At 39.0% G+C, this 22698-nt stretch overlaps 1 protein-coding gene across 2 annotated transcripts in view; it reads left to right on the forward strand.

The window, feature by feature from the left end:
• The window catches only part of PPP1R9A (protein phosphatase 1, regulatory subunit 9A), a 131861-nt gene that overhangs the window by 66782 nt on the left and 42381 nt on the right, over nt 1–22698 (forward strand). For both annotated transcript variants that reach the window (XM_009074241.1, XM_009074242.1), the window contains exons 2-4: nt 6295–6427; nt 6877–6997; nt 11162–11266. In XM_009074241.1, coding sequence (XP_009072489.1) covers nt 6295–6427; nt 6877–6997; nt 11162–11266 — 359 coding nt within the window. The remainder of the gene's footprint in view (nt 1–6294; nt 6428–6876; nt 6998–11161; nt 11267–22698) is intronic.

Consider the following 22698-nt stretch of genomic DNA (forward strand, 5'->3'; position numbering starts at 1 on the left):
TGGAGCAACTCATTCTTAAGCTGCAGAACACTCTCTCCCCCCTGGTTTTGAACTGCGTCTGGCAGTAGTGGTGTGGCACGCTGCATCTCAGATGGTTTTGGATTTTTTTAAATGCTTTATTGGAGTATTGTCCTAGCAGTTGCTGCTTTGCAGAGATCTCATGTTCCAAAGTCTCAGAGGAGGAGCATTGCTTGGCAATGGCTTTGAGTGTAATTAGCAGATGACTGGAGATTATCTGTGTCAGGCTAGCCTTAGACTGAGTCAGTGATATACACTGTTGTGAAGGGAAGAGGCAAAGGCTTTGAAAAATACACTACATGAAAAAACACAGGTGAAGTTGGAGGTGTGTCTGTTCCTCCCCATGAAGGAGGCAGCAGCTGTGCTGGCTCACTGATGGAGTCAAAATGAGACCTGGTATCTGGAGATCAGGAGTTTCTCAGAACTCATCTGGATTTTGTAAGTCTTGAGTTGCTGGGATTTTTTTTCCAGATTCCATATTTTCAGAAGGGAAAGAATCCCTTGATAAACAGTGAGGAAAACTCGCCCTGAGAAAGGAGCATCTTTTGTTTCCTCATTAAACCTCCTGAGAGTAGTGCACACAGTATAGGATGTTTTCAGCTGGGAGAGTGTTGCTACTATAAAAATTTGTACTTATCTTTTACCTTACTTACCAGAGGAAAATCTTACCTTCAAGGAGCGAGGTTTTATAATGAACTAATACGGAAATTTAGTATTTTGAGGCAATCCTAATCTCCTTTGTTATATAACATCCATCTGTAATGACACAATATTAGCCAATGAACAGGAGAATTGTTTACATTAGAAATTACTCTGTAAGGGCTGATCTGTATTGGCTTTGGTTTTACTCTTCAGTACCAGGGCTGACTTTCACTTGCTAATTACTCTGACCTGTCCTAATGAAGACAGCAGTAACAGCATGAAGTTTTCACATGGGGCACACATCTCATTTACAGCAACAGTGATTTTGTATTTTTCTGCTATGTAGACAAGTAACACTGTAAATTGTAACAAAACTAGTAGATCAACAATAGAATAAGTATACACTGAATAAATAATAAGTGCATATATAGATAAATAAATAATAAATTCCACTAATTCTAAGAAATTGCTTCATGAAACCAAGTCCTTTAAAAAAAAAAAGTCACTCCTGAAAGTGAGACAACTAGCAGGAACAGAGGGAGATGATCCATGTGTAGTACCACAAAGGCAATTTCAGTTCCATGTTTTGGTCTGTATAAAATTTAAGATACTAGTTTCAGTGAAAGAAGCTTAAAAGAGAAGTCTGCCTGGTTATTTAATGTTGCTTATACTGTGAAACAGATCAACCCTCATGTCAGAGACCTAAGGAATGCATGTGATTAGTCCATGCATTTTAATGCTGTGTCCCACCAGGCAGGGCACAGTTTAGTGTTAGCATCAGGCAGGTACTTCTCCCCACAGACAGACCAGGTGCAGGACATGCTGTAGTGGATGGAGGTGTGTGGACGCAAACTGAGATGTGCTGGCACTGCTGCAGGACAGTGGCACTGTGGTTTTCTGTGTGACTGTTCCAACAGACAGAAGATTTGATAACGTGTGCCAGTGGCCTGAAGAACGAGTATCTAGGCATATTATTTTCCAGTTTGTATCAAAAAAATGAACAGAATTGAGCAGTTTGTCTGTCTGTGGCAGCAGTTGCTCCTGTCTCCCTGTCATATGTCTGAAGAGGTCTCTCTGGGATGGAGAAGTCTCAGGCCCAGATACGTGTAAGATTTCAAAAACTAGAACCTGCTATGCAGTTCATTTTGTCTGAGTTTCAGGACACTTACGATAGATCTTTCTTCTACAGAGCTTTCGGAGGGAAACCCCAGGCTTGGATTTGATGTTAGATGATGAGTTTCTTTCAAGATTGCTACTGTCTAATTCCCATCTGTGTTCCATCCCGGCAATTACTTCCGTGCTGAAGCATTAGTGACAGCTGATGCCCACACAGGCTTTAGGGGAGCACGAAGCCAGGAGGGCTGGAGGAAGCTTCCTCACTGACTCACTCCCTTTGACTGTAACAAAATGACCATATCTTAGAGAAAAGACTCTTTAAAAAAGAAGTCATCAATGCCAGACACTGCCAGAGCTTCCTCTCCTCCCTGAAGCTGTGCTGTAGAAAGACTTTAAAGCAGAAGATAATGGTCAAACTGAGAGTTCTTTTCCTCTCATTTAGCTTCTTGAGCACAGGCAGAGAGGCTCAGTGCTGTGCCTTCCACTTGTCCTTGTGGTTGCAGTACCCAAAACTGCTTGTGCTTCAGGTACAGCACTAGGCCAGTTTCATGTCCTTGAACATGACTGATTCTTCCTCTGGTGCTCTTAGGGCTCTTCTTCATTTCTCTTCTGACAAGAGAATCATTCCCTCTTCATGGAGGAAACCTAATAGTCCAGTTTAGTATATTCAAAACAGGAGATGATTGTAAAACTGCTCTGAAGAAATTGGCAGCTACCCTACAAATGTGTTTGTTTCTCCTCACAGTGGGGATGTTGCACGCTGTTCTGGACTTCACATGTTTTCTGAATGTCCTATGCCACTATGTTTCCTTATTTGGATTCTTGCTAACAATCATAACGAAACTTGGGCCATTCTTCGCGGTGCTGCTTTCCTGTGATGGATGACATCACATCATTTTTTTTTCTTTTTTTCCCTTTGAACAGAGGCATGGGAGCATAGCAATAGCAGGTGAAGGCATTGTTTCATAATTGGTATGACACAGTGATCACCATTGTACTTTGTCTGTGGCCTTGCTGTTGAATGTCCTCCTGGTATAATCACCAACTGAACATAAGAGAGACTATGTGTGAGTTAGACCTGAGTAACTTAAAGTGTGGTAGAACAGCTGTTGCAACAAAGTGTCATCCACCAATACGCAGTTCTTGCTCGGTGCTTACTCTTTGGTGACCACCAGCCGCTGGTGGGGTAAAAAGCGTGAACAGCAAGGCAGTCAGCAGCAGCTGAACCTGGGATCGGGTCTTGTTCATTAGCACAACTTGTGAAGACAGTATAGGCACATCCAGCACACAGTCAGTATGTTTGGGACTTTCTTAAATGGACTCACAGAATCATAGAATGGCCTGGGTTGGAAAGGACCTCAAAGATTATCTAGTTCCAAGACCCTGCCATGGGCAGGGACACTTTCCACTAGACCTGGTTTCTCAGAACTCCATCCAACCTGACCTTGAACACCTTCAGGGATGAGGCATCCATGACTTCTTTGGGCAGCTTGTTCCAGTGCTTCACCAACCTCACAGTAAAGATTTTTTTCCTATATCTATTCTAAACTTGACCTCTATTAGTTTGAATCCGTTCCCCCCGATCCTGTCGCTACATGCCCTTGTAAAACGTCTCTCTCCATCTTTCTTGTAGGCTCCCTAAAACGTCTCTCTCCACCTTTCTTGTAGGCTCCCTTCAGGTACTGGAAGGCTGCAATTAGGTCACCCCTAAGCCTTCTCTTTTCCAGGCTGAACAATCCCAATTCTCTTAGCTTTAGATCACATAAGACAGTTTTTATGTTGCAGAATTTATAGTATGTGACACTAATAATGTGGTTTATAAATGTTTATCTTATTTTTAGCAAAGTAAAATCTTGACTGTCAGTTCTCACAACTGAGCAAGCAGTTCATTACTATGGTGGATAGACTGTTTCGCAAAGAAAGAAAAATTCCAAGCACAAATATTTCTTCATTATAACACCTAGAGATTCATTTAATAGAATCAGTCAGCCATTAAATGTGATTGCGCAAAATGAGGTAAATGGCATACAAGAATATCCTCCTCCTTTTCCTAGTCGTGGGGAGTCGGCTGCATTGTTGGAGGCAGTGGGCAGTGTTATATGACCAGTGTACAAAAGACAGTGAGTTAATGCCAGGTAGGAAACATAGACTGTTTTACCTTGATGCTCTCAGTGATCCTACAATCTCAGATCGAATGCTTAGGTAAGATACTAGAAAAGAGTGGCATGATGTATTTGGAAACATAATGATAATTGTATTCAGCACCAACAGTATCTTTAGTTCCCTTTTAGTGTGCAAATCCAAATATTCCAAAACAGTGAGCACAATTCAAGAAGGCATCTCTTCTGTCCAATCTGATTCAAGAAAGATCATCCCAAACCAGAACTTAGTGTATGATTTGATGCTCAGAAAAAAAGTTATCCTGTAGCATATCCAGTCATTTTGCAACAAATTCGAAACTGCTGCTACAATATAATAATGTCAGTCATTGAGCACAAGGAAAAGTATCAGGCCAGTTAACATGATGAAAAGAAATCCAGACATAAACATACTAATTTTGTGCCATAATTTTTCCCCTGTAGCTCACTCTCAACTGTTCTTTGTCTTGATCAAGCAATGCATATCTGCCTCTCTTTCCACAGCTAGTGTCTGTATCTCCATTTTCCTTGGTATGATTCATCTCTGTTCACACTTGAGGCATGGGTCTCTCATCATGTTGATAAATTGGATAATTCAAGCTAAACTTGCAGCTGTTGTTTTTAACCTGTACTTGCTCGCATGACTGCTGCATTTCAGACCTAAAGGGTTGTTGTCAAACCTTAGCTCAGTAATGGTTTAGCTGGGTCAAACTCTACTGATTGATCCTTATTTGGTTGATGTTAGTGTGGATGAGGTTGGTTTTAGACATGGAACCCTTAATGTATAGAGTTACCTTTGACAGCAAACCAGAGAGAAGGGAAGCTGCCAGGGGAAGTTATACCACCTTTTTGTTGCTGTTTAGTGGGCTCTTGCAACTGGTTTGACCTATTCTTGTGTCAGACTAGAGATGGTTGCCATGAACTGTACCTCTCCTTACACTTGTTTCTGCATCTGTGTCTATTCTCCATTCTTACAGATACTAAAGCAACGTAGAAAGTTCAGCAGCATTGAACAGCATTAAGTATGTGACTTATTTTACTTAGGTTTTGGTACATTTATGAAGGCTTTCTAGGAACAGAGTTTAGTTAAAACAGCCTTTCTCTTGCTTCAGAATCACTAAAAATTGATGTGAGATAGGTTTGTGTATTCTTGTAAAATGTTTATTATCTCAGTCTTCTCAGAAGAGGAAATTTAATAAGTGTTTCACATAGATGTAAAATACAAGAGGTAAAATTCTTGTTGAGTCTTTTCTATATTTTGACTTCTACTTTATATAAAGCTAGGAGGGGTTTTTTTGCAGTAGCTTTGTGGTAGCCATAGCACAGTTAATAGGCTTAAAATAGTATTTAATAGTATTTCTGTGCTTCAACTTTAATATAGTTACTATGGTACAGTGTTTTAAGTAGTAAGAGCAACAGTGATAAAGGAAAACATGGCTACACAATTGTATCAAGGTGTCTGTAAAAGAGGAAGAGGAGAGACAGGAAATGTTTTTTTCCTTTATTTAGAGTAATGAATATGATATATCCATGGGACCGAAGTTCAGTAAAATTATTACCACTAATGCATATTCTTTCATGACTGCCAAATGTGTACAGTTAAGTGAATTAGGCTGGCAAACTCTGACCTCTAAAATATGAAAATATAATTTTCCTGACTGAAGTTCCTGAAGGTCTGAATAATCACTGATTGAAGGCCATGTTGAAAGTATGATAGAAAGTAGCATAAATAACATAATCAGGTCAATGCAGTCACTGTTAAGTTAATGCTTTAGAGCTGAAATACACCTGTAAACCTGGTTAGTTTAAAAAATACTCACGGCTGTGTATATTGCTGTTCTAAAAAAGTTAATACATGATATGGAGCATAATCTCTAATGATATATATAGACAGCATAAACATAGATTAGTAATTTTCAGGTCTGGCTTTGGTTAGATGGATGCAAACTGGAGTTTCATTGAGAGTAAAGACTAAAACAGAGACAGTATCAGTATGACAAATTATGAATTCCATGTATTTTGCTTTTTCATGTCTGTAACTCTTTACTAACAGTGCATTCTTAATGAGTTGAATTAAGTACTGTACATATTGACATGTACAGACCAATGTAGTCATTAAGGATCACTTTTTGTATTTATAATAAAAAACAATAAAAATCAATAATTTATACTCAGTTCACTTTAGAAACCATACTTGTGCTTTGCTTGACTGAAAAAGCACAAATTAAAAAACCTGAAGTTTGAATTAATAGAGGAAATTTGTCTTTTAAAGGCCTTTTCAAACTCTGCCACTTCACAGGATAAAAGCAGTGGCTAATTTCAGAACTTGGAAGTCTTTTTTGGAGTAGGTAGCTGAATGATTTTTGGTCTGTTTCCACAGGTTTTCAATACATATTCTAATGAAGACTATGACAGGAGAAATGATGAAGTTGACCCTGTGGCCGCATCAGCTGAGTATGAACTCGAAAAGCGTGTGGAAAAGCTGGAGCTCTTCCCAGTTGAACTAGAAAAAGGTATGGTGTCTGTGTGCCATTTCCAGTTCCTGTGACACTGATCTACAAGTTTGAGGAAGTCCACACATGCCTGCAGACTCTATCTTGAATTTCCAAGAATCTGTTGTAGTTACCTTGGCTTTTTGGATTTCAGGAATTGTTCAGTAAGGAATTCAAGAAGCAGCTCAGAGACATGCAGTTCTTATCCTCCTTAAGAGAATTGTTTCTGACAGTCCATTAACACACAATTTTACACAGTGTTTGATGTGATATGTGCATTTTCTTAAGGCTAAAGGTGATATTTTTCTGTGTGTAATTGGTAGTCAAATAGGTTCTTTTAAAGGAAGCAAAATAATATTAATGTTATTGACATGGAAAGCCAAGAGGAACCAAAGCATAAATGTCTACCTACCAAATAATTGTACGAAACAAATGTAAGAAGTTTCTGCTTTTGCTTGCCTTTTTCACAGATGAAGATGGACTTGGCATAAGCATTATTGGAATGGGAGTTGGAGCAGATGCAGGCCTTGAAAAACTGGGAATATTTGTCAAAACAGTAACAGAAGGTGGGACAGCAGAAAGAGATGGCAGGTAAACTAGACTCTGTATTTGGAAATTTTCTCAGCAATACTTACTAGAAATTATGATTTTCATAGGTGATAGTTGTTTCCTTAATGTATGTCATGATAACCCAAAGCTGTACAGTTCAGGGACTCTTTGGTAAGGTCCAAACAGCAGATGTGGTTATGAGAAGACACCAGATTAATACAGTAAGTTTATGCTGCTTAAGGAGAACAGATTTGCCAAAGAGGTGTGTTTGTGACTACTGATAACCCAGATGCTTTAGCATGAGTAAAGCTGGAGGAAGCTCTCTCTACAACTACCTGAAAGGAGGCTGTAGTGAGGTGGGGGTCAGTCTCTTCTGCCATGTCTCAAGTGTAAGGATGAGAGGAAATAGCCCTAAGTTATATCAGGGGAGATTCAGATTAGATATTAGAACACCTTTTTCACTGAAAGAGTGATTAGGCATCGGAATCAGTTGCCCGGGAAGGTGGTGGAGTCACCGTGTCTGGAAGTATTCAGGAGGTATCTGGATGTGGCACGTGGGGATATGGTATAGGGGTGATGGAGGTGGTGCTAGATTGGTGGTTGGACTACATGATCTTGAAGGTCTTTTCCAACCTTGATGGTTCTATGATTACGAAAATAATTACTGTATCTGAATGTTTAAACTTTTACTAAATGCACTCCTTTCAAGTTTACTAACAGAGACTGTTACTTTTTATTTCTTATTATGGATAGTTTTGTGTTCCAGAGTTCAGTTTTCACACCTACAGCACTAAAAGTACATTAATCAATTGGAATAGGAAGCTGTACCATAAATCTTGCCCACTAAAGAAATGAATTGATGTTGCTAGTCTTATATAATGCTCATATAAAAACTGCTTACTTTAGAATTGATTATTTGGCATGCGCAGGTTAAAGAATTCCTTTTGAACATAAAATACTTCCTATCATATGGGGCAGAGCTGTCTGTGTATTACACAGTAATTGGCACTACCAGGCCAGTATTTCTCATTAAAAGATAGAAAAATGCTTTATTATGTAATAATTTAATAATAAAAAGTATTTTTAAATATCTTCCAACCTATATAATTTATCATTTTATCCCAGTGAATAACCTTTGTAAATTTGCATTCCAGTAAAATACTAATTATCTGATATGCTAGCAATTAAATCCACTTATATGCATCCTAACTTCTGTTTTTAATCATTAGTGATTTGTTATAAATAGTACGAAAGCATTATTTATAAATGGGAGTAAGAATAGACTCTTAAAAAGTTGATGCTGTCTTCTCAAAAATTGCAGTAACATGTTCCTTATTGATGAACAACTATAACTTTTCAGCCAGGAAAAAGATTGTTCTGCTGTGAAAACCCAACAAAAATTAAATCATAAGACTATAGATGGCAGGAAGTTGCAAAATTTAGTAACATCACTCTGAAACTACTGAAGTATATCGCCTTTGAGATTGGGCTTGCAGGTATCTTTGCAGATCTTGGCAATAAGATATCAAGTTGAAGGCTAAGTACTGATTTATCACAGACTTTAAAATTACGAAGGGAAATGAAGAAGCTGACACCTCAGGATGTCACGACTTCATCCATTACTTTGCTGTGCTTGACCTCAGCCAGAAGGCATTAAGCTCACGACTGGCATTTGTGAAATTCTCTAGTTGAAAATCAGTCACTCTCTAATGCTCTGTGATGATCTGTATTTTCTTTTCCCCTCATTATTCACATGTTTGAGTGGGCTACAGAAGTTAATGTTCCATCACAAGTCTCTTCTTTCATTTCCCTAGACGGCATCTGAAAGGAGCTTGTCAGCTGAGAAAAAAATCATTCTTTGACCATTCTACTATTTGTGTTGGTTTTCAGCTGGCAGAATGTTCAGTCAGCTGAGAAATAGCACTCTGATTTTCTCTTTGAGAACCTGACTGATCATTCACTTGGGAAAGGGATATGTAATCCTCTCAGTCGGGAGCACCGGTTCTGTAATAAAGTGCATCAGCTGTAAAGGGTCCTGTTAACTTCATCTTTGTGAGAAGCCTAGTTAATCATTAACACTGATAGCAAAACAAAGTCTCCTAACAGAAAATAAAACTGTATTTTGGCAGTTGCATCAGATACTCTGAATAATTGCATAGCAATCTTCAACCAGGTTCTTCTGAAGCTACAATTTAAACCGTTACAGTATCTGTAGGATAGCTCCTATCTTTTATTGAAAGACATTAGACTGTGATATAAGGTACTTGCCTCCCACGGAAACACAAAATCTGTGCAAAGGGGTTTCTCAGTGATAGAGCATCACTGGCCTGATTCATGTTGCTGCAGACAAACAGGCAGTGTTTAGTTGTCATAGCAAAAGGCATTGTATGCCAATATTTAACCAAGGAGGGTGCTTCAATGTGGATCCAAAGGCAAGCATGTTGGCAAGTAGTAAGAGAGGTCATTAATGGTGTGTAAAATATGAAATCAATAGAATGAATATGAAAAATAAAATCTTTTCCTGGATGAATCAATCCATAGCTGCTTCTTTCAAATTATTGTGGTGATGACTCATTCACATTGTGAAGTATTTTGATGGCATTGAGAACAACAGTTTTGAAACATTACACAGTTCTTAACTTGAAGTCTAAAAGTTGTCTCTGCACAGGTTAAATTTCTCAGTTGATCATACAGGGCAGTAACTGTGCAAGTAATTTGTTCTCTCAGTTCTCTTCTGTAGTTGCTACTTCATTGTAATCTGCAGGCACAGATTAAACTAATGAGCATTAGAAAATAATTGTTAGAAGAATTGCCAATTCTGTTAATGATAAAAGCAGTTAAATGTCTGTAATTCAGGCTTTGGCAACCTGAGCCTAGTTTTTTGTTCATGTTTGAAATTAGGTTTGAGAGACAGGGGAAGCCTAGAGCTCCTGATGGAGGGAGCTCAGAGAAACATGAAAGAAAAATTTCAATATGAAAATGCCTAATATTATTTTCAAGATAGGAGTTTGTAGGCTGCAAAGATAGTTTTTTCAAGGTTTGTTATGTACAGAAAGAAGATCCTGCCCAGAACACAGTGACATTCTGTGGTGTGAGGCTGCCAAAGAATAAATACTGTATTTCTTACTCATCTCTGAGTCCAAAGAACGGAAGATGCTGCTTGAACACATATAAAAGTGCAAAGCATTGCCTCAAACTTGACAAAAAAATTAATGCTCCAAGTTAAAATGCTTCAGTGCTCTTTTGAAGCCTCTGTTGTTCTTTGGAAAGCACTCTTATCGCCAAGATATCCTAAGATATTAAATACATTAATTTAGGTATTTTTCTACCATTTCAATGGGATTTTTTTATAGTTGTTTCTTGGCTCCTTTGTAAACTGTGTGGTTTAGATCAATAGAATCCATGTAAGTACTGGAAAATTGCTCCCTTTTACTAGTTCTGAATGTGTTTGTTTTTGGCTTTATTAAGTTTTGAAGCTATTGGAGAACGTGCGTTTCTAGAGGATAGCACAGCAGTCCTCTTCCAAGGATTTGAGTCCAGTGTGTGCTCTAGGGATTTCATAGCAGTGCTTGCTTTAGATAACAGCAGCATGGGTTTTATTCTGTCTCATTTTTTTCTGCATCAAGCAGTATATCAGCTGAAATAGGTGTTTGGCTTCAAAAAGAGAGTCCAAGGTTGTCTTAGTGTGTGCAGCAAGATCACACACTGGAAATTCATCTTTTTGGAGCAAGTTAGATGAAATATTTTAAGAGAGTATGTCACAATTAAGTCTGATACATAAGCTCTTTTCTCCACAGATGAGCAGATTGTTTTAGTTAAATATCACATTTTTTTTCCATTAGCATGAAATACCAGAGTTATGTCTTAGGCTGTTTTGCAAGATTGGCTTAGGAAAGAATGATATAAGAGCTGTTCAAGTATCTCATTTAATTTAATTCATATGACAAATTCAAGAGTTTGTGTGGCTGTATTTATATACAAGGAAAGGGATTGGATAATTGATGCTATTAATTGTAATGGTACCTTTGAAGCTGGATTTATGAGACATCTGTGTGCAAGCAATGATGCGTTTTTCATATTTACCTCAATAATTTTTGACTGAGCTTTTATTTAAAGTCAGACTAGAAAGATCTCTTTATGCTGTTTTGCTGAACAATCACAAGAATTCACACAATTATTTCTATATTTGTGTTTTTCTCCTGAAAGGATCCAAGTGAATGACCAAATTGTGGAAGTTGATGGCATCAGTCTGGTTGGTGTTACGCAAAATTTTGCTGCAACTGTTCTTAGAAACACCAAAGAGAAAGTCAGGTGAGTATTCTAGAAGGAAAATATAAATTGTAATTTAATACTTGAGATTACCTGTCTTCCTTCACAGGACTTCCAGTATGCCCAAGTGGAATCAGAGTTTTTTGGCTTCTTTGTGTCTTCTCTGCTTTGATCTCAAGAGAGGGGTGAGATATAGTATTACAGTTTTGTTTTGGCTTAGATTTTTTTGAAATACGACCACTGAGACAAGCTGAAATTGCAAATAGATGACGACTGTGGTCTCAGTCACTGGCCAGATCTCCATGGACTTCAGACTGTTTGTATTAGTTGGAATGGTGGAGGTCATGGGTGTTGGTCAGATGGAAACTGTGCTGCCACTGATCACCTCCCTGCTCTTCCAGTGGGAAGATTGACCACATTAGTGCCCCAGGGTCAGAGGAGTAAGGTAGTGAGCACTCTGGTGCTTACAGATGCCACCTCAGCACAGAGGAGAAGAGAGTACTAGATGCAGCAGTGTTAACAGCTACTGCATTGAGGAAAGTAGCATCCCAGCATTAATTTATTGAGCTACCAGAGTCCTGGCAGCATCTCTGGGTTTTTCTCTGCTCCTATACTGTGATTCATTCAGAGGCATCCCTGTAAAAATCCATAAACTAATGAATAGGCTAGAAATTGTAACATATACTGCAAGTGAAATTCTGAACTAATGTAAATGAGAAGTTGTAAAATGTCTGTAAATTAATAAGAACATTGTTTCCCTCAAAGTGAACTGGTTTGCCATTTAAAACCCTATGCAGTTGCATAGCTTTTCCATTTAATAGCTTGTTAATTTCTGTAAAGATGTAACTCTACAGAATAAACCCCAAAATATCTTTGGCATACTGTAAAGCAACAGCCCTTCTGTAGCCACCCTTTGGTTCTCTGTCAAAATCTTCTCTAGGGAATGCAACTGAATTCTTTAATTAATGAGTTCAGAGCTGACTTCTTTTGAGCCATGACTAAACTATGGGTGGTAATATATGCAGACCTCCTCTGATGGTGGTGCTATATGTTGGCGTACACGTTTCCACTATAATTCCATAACTGTTCCTGCATGACATTAAGGGATAATGCTGGGATGTGGATTCTACAAAGAATCTTGGGGGTGGTTGATCAAGGCTTTATCTGAAAGTGGTTATTTAGGGAAAAAATCGATTATAAATTGTAGTATAATTACAGATGAATATATTTTTGTGTAACATTTACAGTTTAAGTTACCTCAGTACTATTTCTGCAAAGACTCACACATGCTGTGAGTATTCCTACTGAGCTAACTATAAAAATGGTTATATACTTTATTAGATTTTCTGCAGAGTTGGGACCTTCAAACATAAATTTCTTATGCCAGAGAATAATGTGTTCCTGTGTTTTGGTACACAAAGCAAATGTTATGTATATTTTGTGTTTGATGTTTTAGCTCAAAAGAAAAAAGAAAAAAAGAAAGCACTCACATAAAACATATGTATTATGTACATTTATAATCAGCTTAGTTCATGTAATTATTATTGCATAAGTTACAGAATAGAATACTTGCTACCATGGAAAAATAATGGAGAAAGGAAGAAACATAAAACAATTTTCACACAGAGTCTTCTCTTGGGAAGTAAATTACAGTGAGACGGGTTGCAATCTAGACCCTTGTCAGAAAATAGGGGCCTGTAAAAAGTATTTCTTCATTGTTGTTGAGCCCACGTTGTCAAGTGTATTATGTGTCCTGTGCACTGGGATCATTGCCTTCTGGCAGGTCTCATTTATCAAAGAGAGAGGTGTGAGTTTCTACATTTTTCTTTGTAAGTAAGCTGAAGATATTGAGCTTCCATGGAAAAAATGACCCAGTGCATTAGTGTCACAGCTAGACAAAAACACTCATAAAATAATGCCAAATTAATAATAAAAACTCAAATACAGTATGACTTATACTATAAAATAACACTAAAATATTAATAAATGAAACAAATATGTAAGAATCTATGTGCACACTAGCATACTCAGTGGTAGCAGCATCTTACTAATGTATATGTCTAGTTAGAGGAAAGAAATGGGTAGAATTTTGTGCAACTCCCCTTATTTTTTGTTCCATTTGAAACTTCATGGGAAAAAAGCCCAAACTCAGAAAGACTACTCCTCTGCTTTATGCAGGCCAGCTGAGAAATACATGATTTTTTCCCTGGTTTGTGTTAGAGCAAGACTTGACAAGGTGGCTAAGCATTGTGTGGTACAGGCTCCTGCTTGGCCTCTGTTCCTGTCCTGGACAGTTCTGTTGTCTGATGCTCTGCATTGATTTTAGCTCCTCAAAATCAAAATTGGTTCCAGAAAGCTGTTTTTTGGAGATAGAGATTTCCAGATGCTTCCCCTTTTGGCTTCAGTGTATGTTTAAGCATTTGCTTGTAAAGGAAGTGAGAGCTAATATTGATGAATTTAGATATGAAAGAAAATGAGGTAGTTTTGTCTTCCTGACTGTTTTTCTTTTGATGTGTGACAAGAGCCCTGCCTGCCACTTGTCCTGTGGAGAAAACAGTTGGTTTCTGACAGATCCTCTTTCCCACTTATGCCTGTGTTAGAGCTAGGATGTGGAAGTCCCTTGTCTCCACCCTCTTCAGCAAACAGTGCCCACCTCTGCACCTGAACTGGTCCAGAACCTTAGGGACAACATGAGAGAGTCTTCTGGGGCAAAGTCCCTTGCTTGGCCCCTGCCATCAGCTCCTGCTTTTTATCAGTGCAGGGAGATGTGCTGCTGACCTTTGAGTGCACCATGCCCATGGCAGCTGCCATTAATGATCCGTGTCACTGCGGGAGGCAGGAGCAGTGGAAAAGGTTGCTGCTTTATAAATACCCTCTGCTGTTCCTGTGGTGAGTGTTCCATTGAACTACAAGTGTGTGGGCAGCATACAGTCGTGCACATCCCAGGCAAGGCAACTTCAAGATTCCTTTCACAGGAGAAATCACATTCATACTTACTTGTATGCCTGCTGTTTAGTAGTGTCAGTTTGATGGATTTTCTGGAACTGCTTTACTAGGCATAGTTACCTTTGTGATGATAGCATAAACTGTGTGTACCTTGCTTTGGCCTTGTGTCCCGTACACGCAGAGATTTATGTGTGTTTCACTGGCATTACTCCATGTTTATAACCCACAGCATTACATACACGCAATCGTTTTGTCCTTAATCTAGTCAGAGTGCATGCTGGGGTTTGTATCAGGGTTTATTATGTGAGATCAGTTGTGGAGAAAGGACATTCATGAATAGAATGACATGAAAGTCATTTCTTAATTCTTCACAATAAATGCAGTCAATGCCTCTTCAGAGAGCTTGGGTAATGCCAATACTTAGTGATCTATTTTTCTCCTTTTAGCCTTCTGAACACTTTGAATGATCCTGACAATGGAAGTCGTTGACCTAGAATAGATTTTTGCAATTTTTCTACCAGAAAAAAATGTATCAGGCTGTCTGTAGCTGACACAGTAAAGAATTTGTGAAAATGAAGACATGGCTTTTACCTTTTGAACTCTTCTAGGTGAGGGTGAGAGGAGGAGAAAGAAGAACAAACACAAGCATCTGTGATTATTTTATCCATTGTTTGCAGTATTGTACTGTACTGAAGAGTTGTCACACCATAATTGAAGATCATTGACTCAACCAGTTTGGCTCCTCCAGTGATAATAAATTAAATTATTCTGTCTTATAATGTTTTATAGGAAGATAATCAGTACCCACCAGATGTACTACTAGCCTGTGAGGCAAAGGAAAAAGGGAATTCTTTCATAATCCCGGCTGGCAATCAACATTTGTTTTTCAGAATGAGAATTAGTGTCCTCGTGATTCTAATCTGGTGAATACAACTATAAATGCAATTTCAATTGATGTAAATATAAAGTCTTCTTTATAATTTTGCTTAACTAGTTGGCTAATATCTCATTAGTGAATTTCAGAATTTGGTTATCTACAGTAGGAATTTTCCTTTGAAACATGTGTTGTTTTCAGTATTGTTGAGTGTTTCCTCTGCTCTAAGATTAATAGATCAGTCAGAGGGCAGTGCCACACTAATACCACTAATTGTTCTGTGCTTCATTTGACCCCATTTAGGATGTAATCCATCAGTCCGAAGTTGGCAAGTGGTGCCTGCAATCATGAAAGATAGGATCAGGAGACAGCTTGAGAGTGTGAATCCTATCCTATCATGGAGCTTCTCTTGTGTTGTTTTGCTTGCAGTCTCCCCATGGACTGTGGTGTTGAGTATCAGACCTGAAGTTCTTTGAAGCTGCTTTGGTGATGTTGAGCCTTTGTGATTCTACTTTTGCCCCCTGTTCATCATAATGAAAGGGTGCTAGGAGACCCTAAGGCCTTCACCAAAGAAAGCTCACTTGAAGATTTGTATGCCTCCAGGGAATTCTCTTTTTTTTTTTCTGGAACACATTAACAAGAGGGAAAATCTAGTTCTTTCACAGAGAAAACTTGGTCCTTTTATCATATTTACCTAGTTTCTTTCCCTCCTGGGACAAATATGGGAGCTTTCAGCAGGGACTGCAATTCTTTGCCTTACTGGTTACAAAGATTTGTACCCACGCAGCTCTGAGAAAGGCAGAGGTCCCAGGAGAGGAGGACATGGTTCTGGGAAGACTTACTGCATTGATAAGTAGAAAGGGTCTTGCATGAGAGAATTACCGGAAAATCACAGTCCTTCATATGCTGCTCGTATGCTTTTAGCATTATTACTTTCCTCTGAAAGGTTTCTTTTAAGGAAGTTAACCAAATTCAGTGTTTCACTGGAGAGGCAAATTTTAAATTCTGTGTCCTCCTTCCGTATCCTGTCGTATGAATGTGACTAAACATTTTCTCAGCTTTCCAAACTGTTGCTAGGCACTGAGCGGATGCTCTCATGGTGCTTTCTGAGTCAGTTCTTGATTTTTTAGGGAACCTCACAGAACCTGTGCAAAACCTCTTTCGTTTCTCATGATTTGTACCGCTGTGAAAGTAATTAATTGGACTAATTCTAACCTACCAGTGAGTTTACCTGCCTTTGTTTAATTAAATTCTGCTGAAATGCATCAAAGTCTTCCCATCTGAAATAATTGGTTAGCCAGTTCTGCCATGTTTAATCTTCTAGATCATTGAAGAGTATGTTCCAGCAATAGCATTGTAACTATCAAGCCCCGTGGCTTTCCACTATTTGCTCTTCTGTGTTGTAATAAAGAATAATCTATTACAGTTTTTTGCTTTTTCTTATCTGGAGAGTTTTAATTCAAAGCAAAGTTCTATCTCAACTCCCAATCCCAGTTCACAGCCTAATTTCCTTCTGAACTGCAAAAGCAATCTTTCAGACAAGTTTCGACTTTTACATGGCTCTTATACAAGGAGCAGTTAAAGGATGAAAAGTGAAAGTAATCACTTGTTCATTAACACCAACTTGAAATGTCATTTATTCCTTATTCATCTAATTCCTCACCCCATCTTGAGCTGTTTTTTTACTGTTTCAGAAAACAGTATTTGCATGTCTACTGTTAGTTTTGTTTAACAAAACAACATCTGGGAAGGTAATTTATACAATGTCCTTGCAGGCAGTAGGGCAATATAGAGGGCAGATGAAGTCAACCACAGGACCTAACCAGCGGCTGTATATCCCGATGGAAATGCTATTTGTTCATCGTAACACTGAGCAGCATCGCTTTGTTCTCGTGACTCCTTTGCCTAGATAATAATCTTCTCTTCTTCCAGTGCGCATGCCTGGGCAGATTTTCTTCTGCTCCTTCTTACTTTCCCTGCATGTGCTCTTATCCCATGAAGCAGATGGATCCTTTAAACATTTGCAGGCATTCTGTGTAGTGCAGATCTACACTGTGGTAAAGGCAGGACTTCTTATTCCTGGGTAATGAGGCATGACCCAAAAGCATAAGATACCACACTCCATGTCTGAATCAGGGAGCTGGATTATGTTATCTCTTTTCTGGCTGGAGGTTGTGGTTTTGTTCTTCCTTTCCTTGTCTGGTTCTTTTCCCTTGAATTCAAGTGCTGGAGTGGGGAAGAGGAAAAGAAAAGGAAAGAAAAGCCCTTTGCTCTGCAATGCTGATTGCTGAGCTGGGACTTCATGCTGGGCTGCTTAAGAAGCCCATGTGTACTTGGTACATTTTCTGCTTCTTTGATAAACCTGAATTGTGGATCCTGCAGAAACTAAATACGTGGTGCTGTGTGCCAAAGTAGCATGAATTTCTCCTGTTTATTCCACTATGGTGATAATAAAGATTCCATAATATAAGTCGTTTTCTTTCTGGTCTATGCAAAGAACTTTTGCAAGTGCTGGTAATCATTCTGTGAGACTACTAGGAGCAGCGTGCTGAACATGAAAAATTAGTCACAAGTACTCTGACCCCATAGCACAGATGAGGTAAGGCTGCATTCATCACTGCTTTGCTGGTTTATATTCCTTGGCTGTGCCTGGTGTAGCAGACAAGCTGTGCCTCGCACTGTGCCTTGGCGCTGAGGCCAGCTGGCACCAGAGTGGTCACTGCTCATATCCTTAAACTTTTATACCTGTCTGAGCTGGGTGGCCCTATCCAAATTGTTCCTTGGAAACGTTCAAGTTAACTCCTAGCCTTTGCTAACTCCTTCGTTCTGTCTGAGTATTCTTTAGTAGAATATTAGTTAACCTGGGCCAAACCATTTCAGAGACTTTCAGTGATTTAATATGATTTTAATATGATGATCAATTACTAGTACTTGGAAGCATTCCCTAGCACTGTTTAATTTACTGGCATAAACATAGCCCCTTTGTCCTGAGATCTTGCTAATTTGAATTTTATGGCAAGTTATTTCTCATTTGGTCAGGAAATTATATGTTTGAGTGTGAAATATATAGAGAAATCTGAATTTAAAGATTTTATCTGAATTATGAACTGTTTTGCTAGGTATGAGAGCATTGTTTTTAAATTCAAGTGTAACATGAATAAGATTTAGTAGGGCTGGATTTCATTAGGAGTGGCTTTTCTTTTCTTTTCCTGGAAAAAGGAACAACTTGACAGGTTTTGAATCACTTCATCATCAAGTTGGTTGAATCTAAACATAAACTCCTACCCCTGCAACTGAAATATCATCAGACATGTTTATTTAGCTTATTCTTTTACTCTTTCATCCAAGATACAATGTTGTGGAAGCTCCCACACAGTTTTGGTGCACCTTGTTCAATGGGATACAACATCATGACAGCTGAGCAGAAATACTCCCTAATTGATCCTTCCAGGATAACTCACTAAGCTACAGGGTTGGTGCTGTAGGAGCATTTAGGTGGACTGGGCTATGAGAATGGTCCATCTTGCCTAGAATCTGGAGCATGTAATTATCCAGATTAAGGGCATGGTCTATACTCAGGAGCTTACTTGTGACTTATCTGTATTTTCTTCCTGGATTTCTTCCCCGTGGATGCCAGCAAGGATAAGGGAAGGCAGATCTCACCTCAGAAAGCAGTCAGGTTTTAGAAACATTCCCAGGTAGCACTTCTGAAGAGAGCTCACTGCATTAGGTATATAAAAGCATAGATTAAGAGATATGTTTCTTCGGGCTGGCCATTCCCTTAAGAGTTGTGTGGTGCTATAGCAAATGCTGATTAAATGATCATCCTGTGTTCAAGGAGACCTTTTAAACAAGCATTGTGTTGGGATACAGTCAGGCTGTCTGGAAGAGATTCTTAACCTGCACTCTTAGAAGAACAGAGCAACATAAGGACCAGAACCTGGAGAGGTGCCAAAACATTGAATCCCTTGGTTAATTTTAAAGTACTCTTGAGTAAAGCTAATGTGTCAGTGAGGCCCTAGACTAGAATTGATTTCTATGGGAATAATTAATCTAAGTGCATTAATATTAGTGTGTGGGTTTTTTACATGACTTCCTAATCATCTGACTCAATACCTATTTAGTATTGATAGTAGCATACCTTACCAGGGACTGTATCCAAGATGCTCAGGAGAGGCTGCTGAGGCTTTTCTGGCACTTAAGCTATTACTTTGCTGCTCATCCACCAGCACCTTTGATACCATTGATGGCCCAGAAGGTCAACCACATCCTGGGCTGCATCAAAAGAGGAATGGTCCATCAAAAGAGGACCTTGTACCGTGTCCAGGTCCACAGTACAAGAAGGATGTGGACCTATTGAAGCAAGTCCAAAGGAGGGCCACAGAGACGATCAGAGGGATGGAGCACCTCTCCTGCAAAGATAGTTTGAGAGTGCTGGGGTTGTTCAGCTTTGAGAAAAGACTCCAGGGAGACCTTATAGCAACCTTCCAATGCGGAAAGGGGGCTTATAAGAACAGAGGGAGAGTGACTTTTTACACAGATAGTGATAGGACAAGGGAGAATGGTTTTAAACTAAAAGAGGAGAGATTTATGGTAGATGTGAGGAAGAAATTCTTTACTCAGAGGGTAGCGAGTCACTGGAACAGGTTTCTCGGACAAATTGTGGATGCCCCATCTCTGGAAGTGTTCAGGGGCAGGTTGGATGGGGCCCTAAACAACCTTATCTAGTGGAAGGTGTACCTGCTCATGCCGTGGTCCGTTTGAACCCAAGCTGGTAAGCTGAAGTCCTGCTGTCTCCTTAAATTCAGGGTAGTTTATTCCATCCTGGGTTTGAATACAAGGATGGAGGCTATGGAACCTCTGCACTATGATTCAGCTTACTGGCTACTCAACCTCCAGGGTCCTTGGAGGTTCTTCCCCAAAGTTTGCTTGTCTGTGCTGGCTTTACATAGCCAGCATCCTGCACTAGACATTGCACAGGTTACCCTCTCAGATGCTTATATAACCTTAGATAATTTCATTCAGTCATTGTCCCTTTTATGTACTGATAGTGATGACTTCATCATGTTACATTGGTTGCTAATCTCCAAGCAGAATTGTTCATTTATTTGTTAGTTCTGGGTCACTACCGTCACTCATCTCCAGGCAAACTTTGTTTTATTTCCTTCTACTAATCACCCCCAGTTCCTCATTGTTCCAGCTAGTAGCTTTAAGGGTCACTGTGCATACACTTGTCTCTGGTGCAAGGGAGGGCTGGGTGGATTTACTGACATAAGGTAGGAGGCACTGCTAACAAATTTGCAAGTGAGACTAGATAAGCTAACAGGCAGGGCTGCTATTCACAGGGACTTAACAGCCTGGAAATATTAGCTGACAGAAACCTGATGGCGCAAGGGCAGGTATGAGTCTTGCATCTGAAACACTGTATATCTGTGTGGCACTGTGAGCTAGAGAGCAGCTGTGCAGGTAACACCCTGGGAAGAGGTGGAAGGAACATCTTCACTCCAAAGAAAAGAATGGGATGGCAGGCATCTTACTGCTGTCTCAACTATCTTCCAGGAGGTAGAAAGGGTGAGTCCAAATTCTTTGTATTTTGTACAGGGACAAGATAACAGGCATTGGACAAAAGTTGCAGCCAGGGTAATTCTGATCAAGGCCATGACAAAGTTGGCCCTACTTTGAAGTCAGGGCATAGGGTGGACCAGAGTTTTCTTCCAACCTAAATTATTAAATTGTACGAAGAATCTTCATGAGTTTCAGATACTTTTATCCGAAGAAGTGTAAAGAAAGCTCATAGGTTGTGAATTACTTTTATCCAGTCAATGAATTTTGCATTTGCGACTTCTGTCTTTTAAGATAAGTTGATCTTATTCACGAAAACCAGACAAATTCCAGCCTGCGCTTCTGTGTCTAAATAAAACTGTCTTCTCACAGGGTTCTCACCCCTTTTAGCACTTTGGATTAATTATATGGCTATTATCCTAATGGAAACAGCCAGAGTAGGTAATTGAAGACATCTTGAAATAAATTAGATAAATGGTAGCAGAAGCTGCTTTGAGCTCTAAAGCTCAGAGGAAAAGCATTTTTAAAATCACAGAATCATAAAATGGTTTGGGTTGGAAGGAACCTTAAAGATCACCTAGGTCCAACCCCCTGCCATGGGCAGGGACACCTTTCACTAGACCAAGTTGCTCAAAGCTCCATCCACCCTGGCCTTAAACACTTCCAGGGATGGGGCATTCAACTGTAGAAGTACCCTAAATACAATTAATTTTACTGTACATTTTTAGTGACCAAACTGTATTTCAGGAAAGGTTAGAAGAAAAAATTCTGCATCCTGTTGCAGCAGAAACCTATTCTTTATTTCGTAGAATGAGTTTGCTGTATTGTTACTTGATTTTTGTTGAATTCAAGGAAACCATGTTGAATTATTTTTAACTGAACACTTAATGCCTGAAGTATTTTCAGGAGAAGTCATTAACTCGTGTCACTAAAAATCCATGAGCAGTACTTCAGTTTTGGATTACAGAGTTGGTGCCTTTGCACATTTTTTTAGTACCAAAGTTATTTTCAAAGTGGAAATATTTTTTAATTTAATTAATTCTTATAATAATGTTTCTGGTTCCCATAGTTGGTAAAAGAATCAGTAAGTTATTCATTGTTATTTCAAGAAGCACAGGTCTGCAGATCCTCATTTAATAAGGGCTGGAAATATGCAGAAAGTTATGTATCAGGTGTGCTTTAAAATATTTAAATCATAGCTGGATTGCAGGAGGTGTAGGAGTTGCTGCCAATTTTAGTAGAATGCTTTTCTTAAGCACCACTACTGTAATTAACTTTCAATTTCTCAAGATACTTGATTGGTTTAGATGTTCTTAAATCCTAGATAGAGTCAAATACTAATTGTATTCCTAGATATGTCCCTGCTTATTTTAACCATAACCAAAAAGAATATTTCACAGCTGGTAATTCAACTAAATTGCATGTAACTCTGCATATCAAGGTCAGTTCATGCCCCTCTTCTCTCTCCTCTCTCTCTTTTTTGCAGACATCAGAAATAATCAGTAATGGCCTGAGATTTAGTTCAGTGATGGCTGCATCACAGATTCACTGGGTTTTATTTTGCATTTGCTGGCTGTAATAATTAAGGGGAATTTCATTGTCATGTGGCTTAAAGGCTTTAAAACCCTCATTTGTCTCATATCCAGAAACATAACCAGCTTCTTAAATGTATTATTGCTGATAGAGTTTATACCTCTTTCTTACAATACTTTCGGCTCTTGAGACTACTTAATCAAGTCTGAAATGCGTGTGACTAATTTTGGTGAGCCAGAGTGATTGGAAATATGTAATTAGCCACCTTGTTGAAGTGTGCATATTACGGTTCAGTGACTAATTTTCTGGCCAGTGAATCACAACCTTGTGTCTCTTTCTCATATTTAAACACTTCAGATGATCACAGAATCACAGAATATTCAGAGCTGGAAGGAACCCAGAGGGATCGTAAGTCCAGCTCTTGGCCCTGCACAGGACAGCCCTGATAATCACACCATGTGCCTGAGAGCATTGTCCAAATGCTTCTTGAACTCTGTCAGCCTTGGTGCTGTGACCACTTCTCCAGGGAACCTATTCCAGTGATAGTTATGATAGTTGA

Source organism: Acanthisitta chloris, unplaced genomic scaffold (assembly GCF_000695815.1).
Source record: "Acanthisitta chloris isolate BGI_N310 unplaced genomic scaffold, ASM69581v1 scaffold1235, whole genome shotgun sequence".
NCBI classification, from domain to species: Eukaryota; Metazoa; Chordata; class Aves; order Passeriformes; family Acanthisittidae; genus Acanthisitta; species Acanthisitta chloris.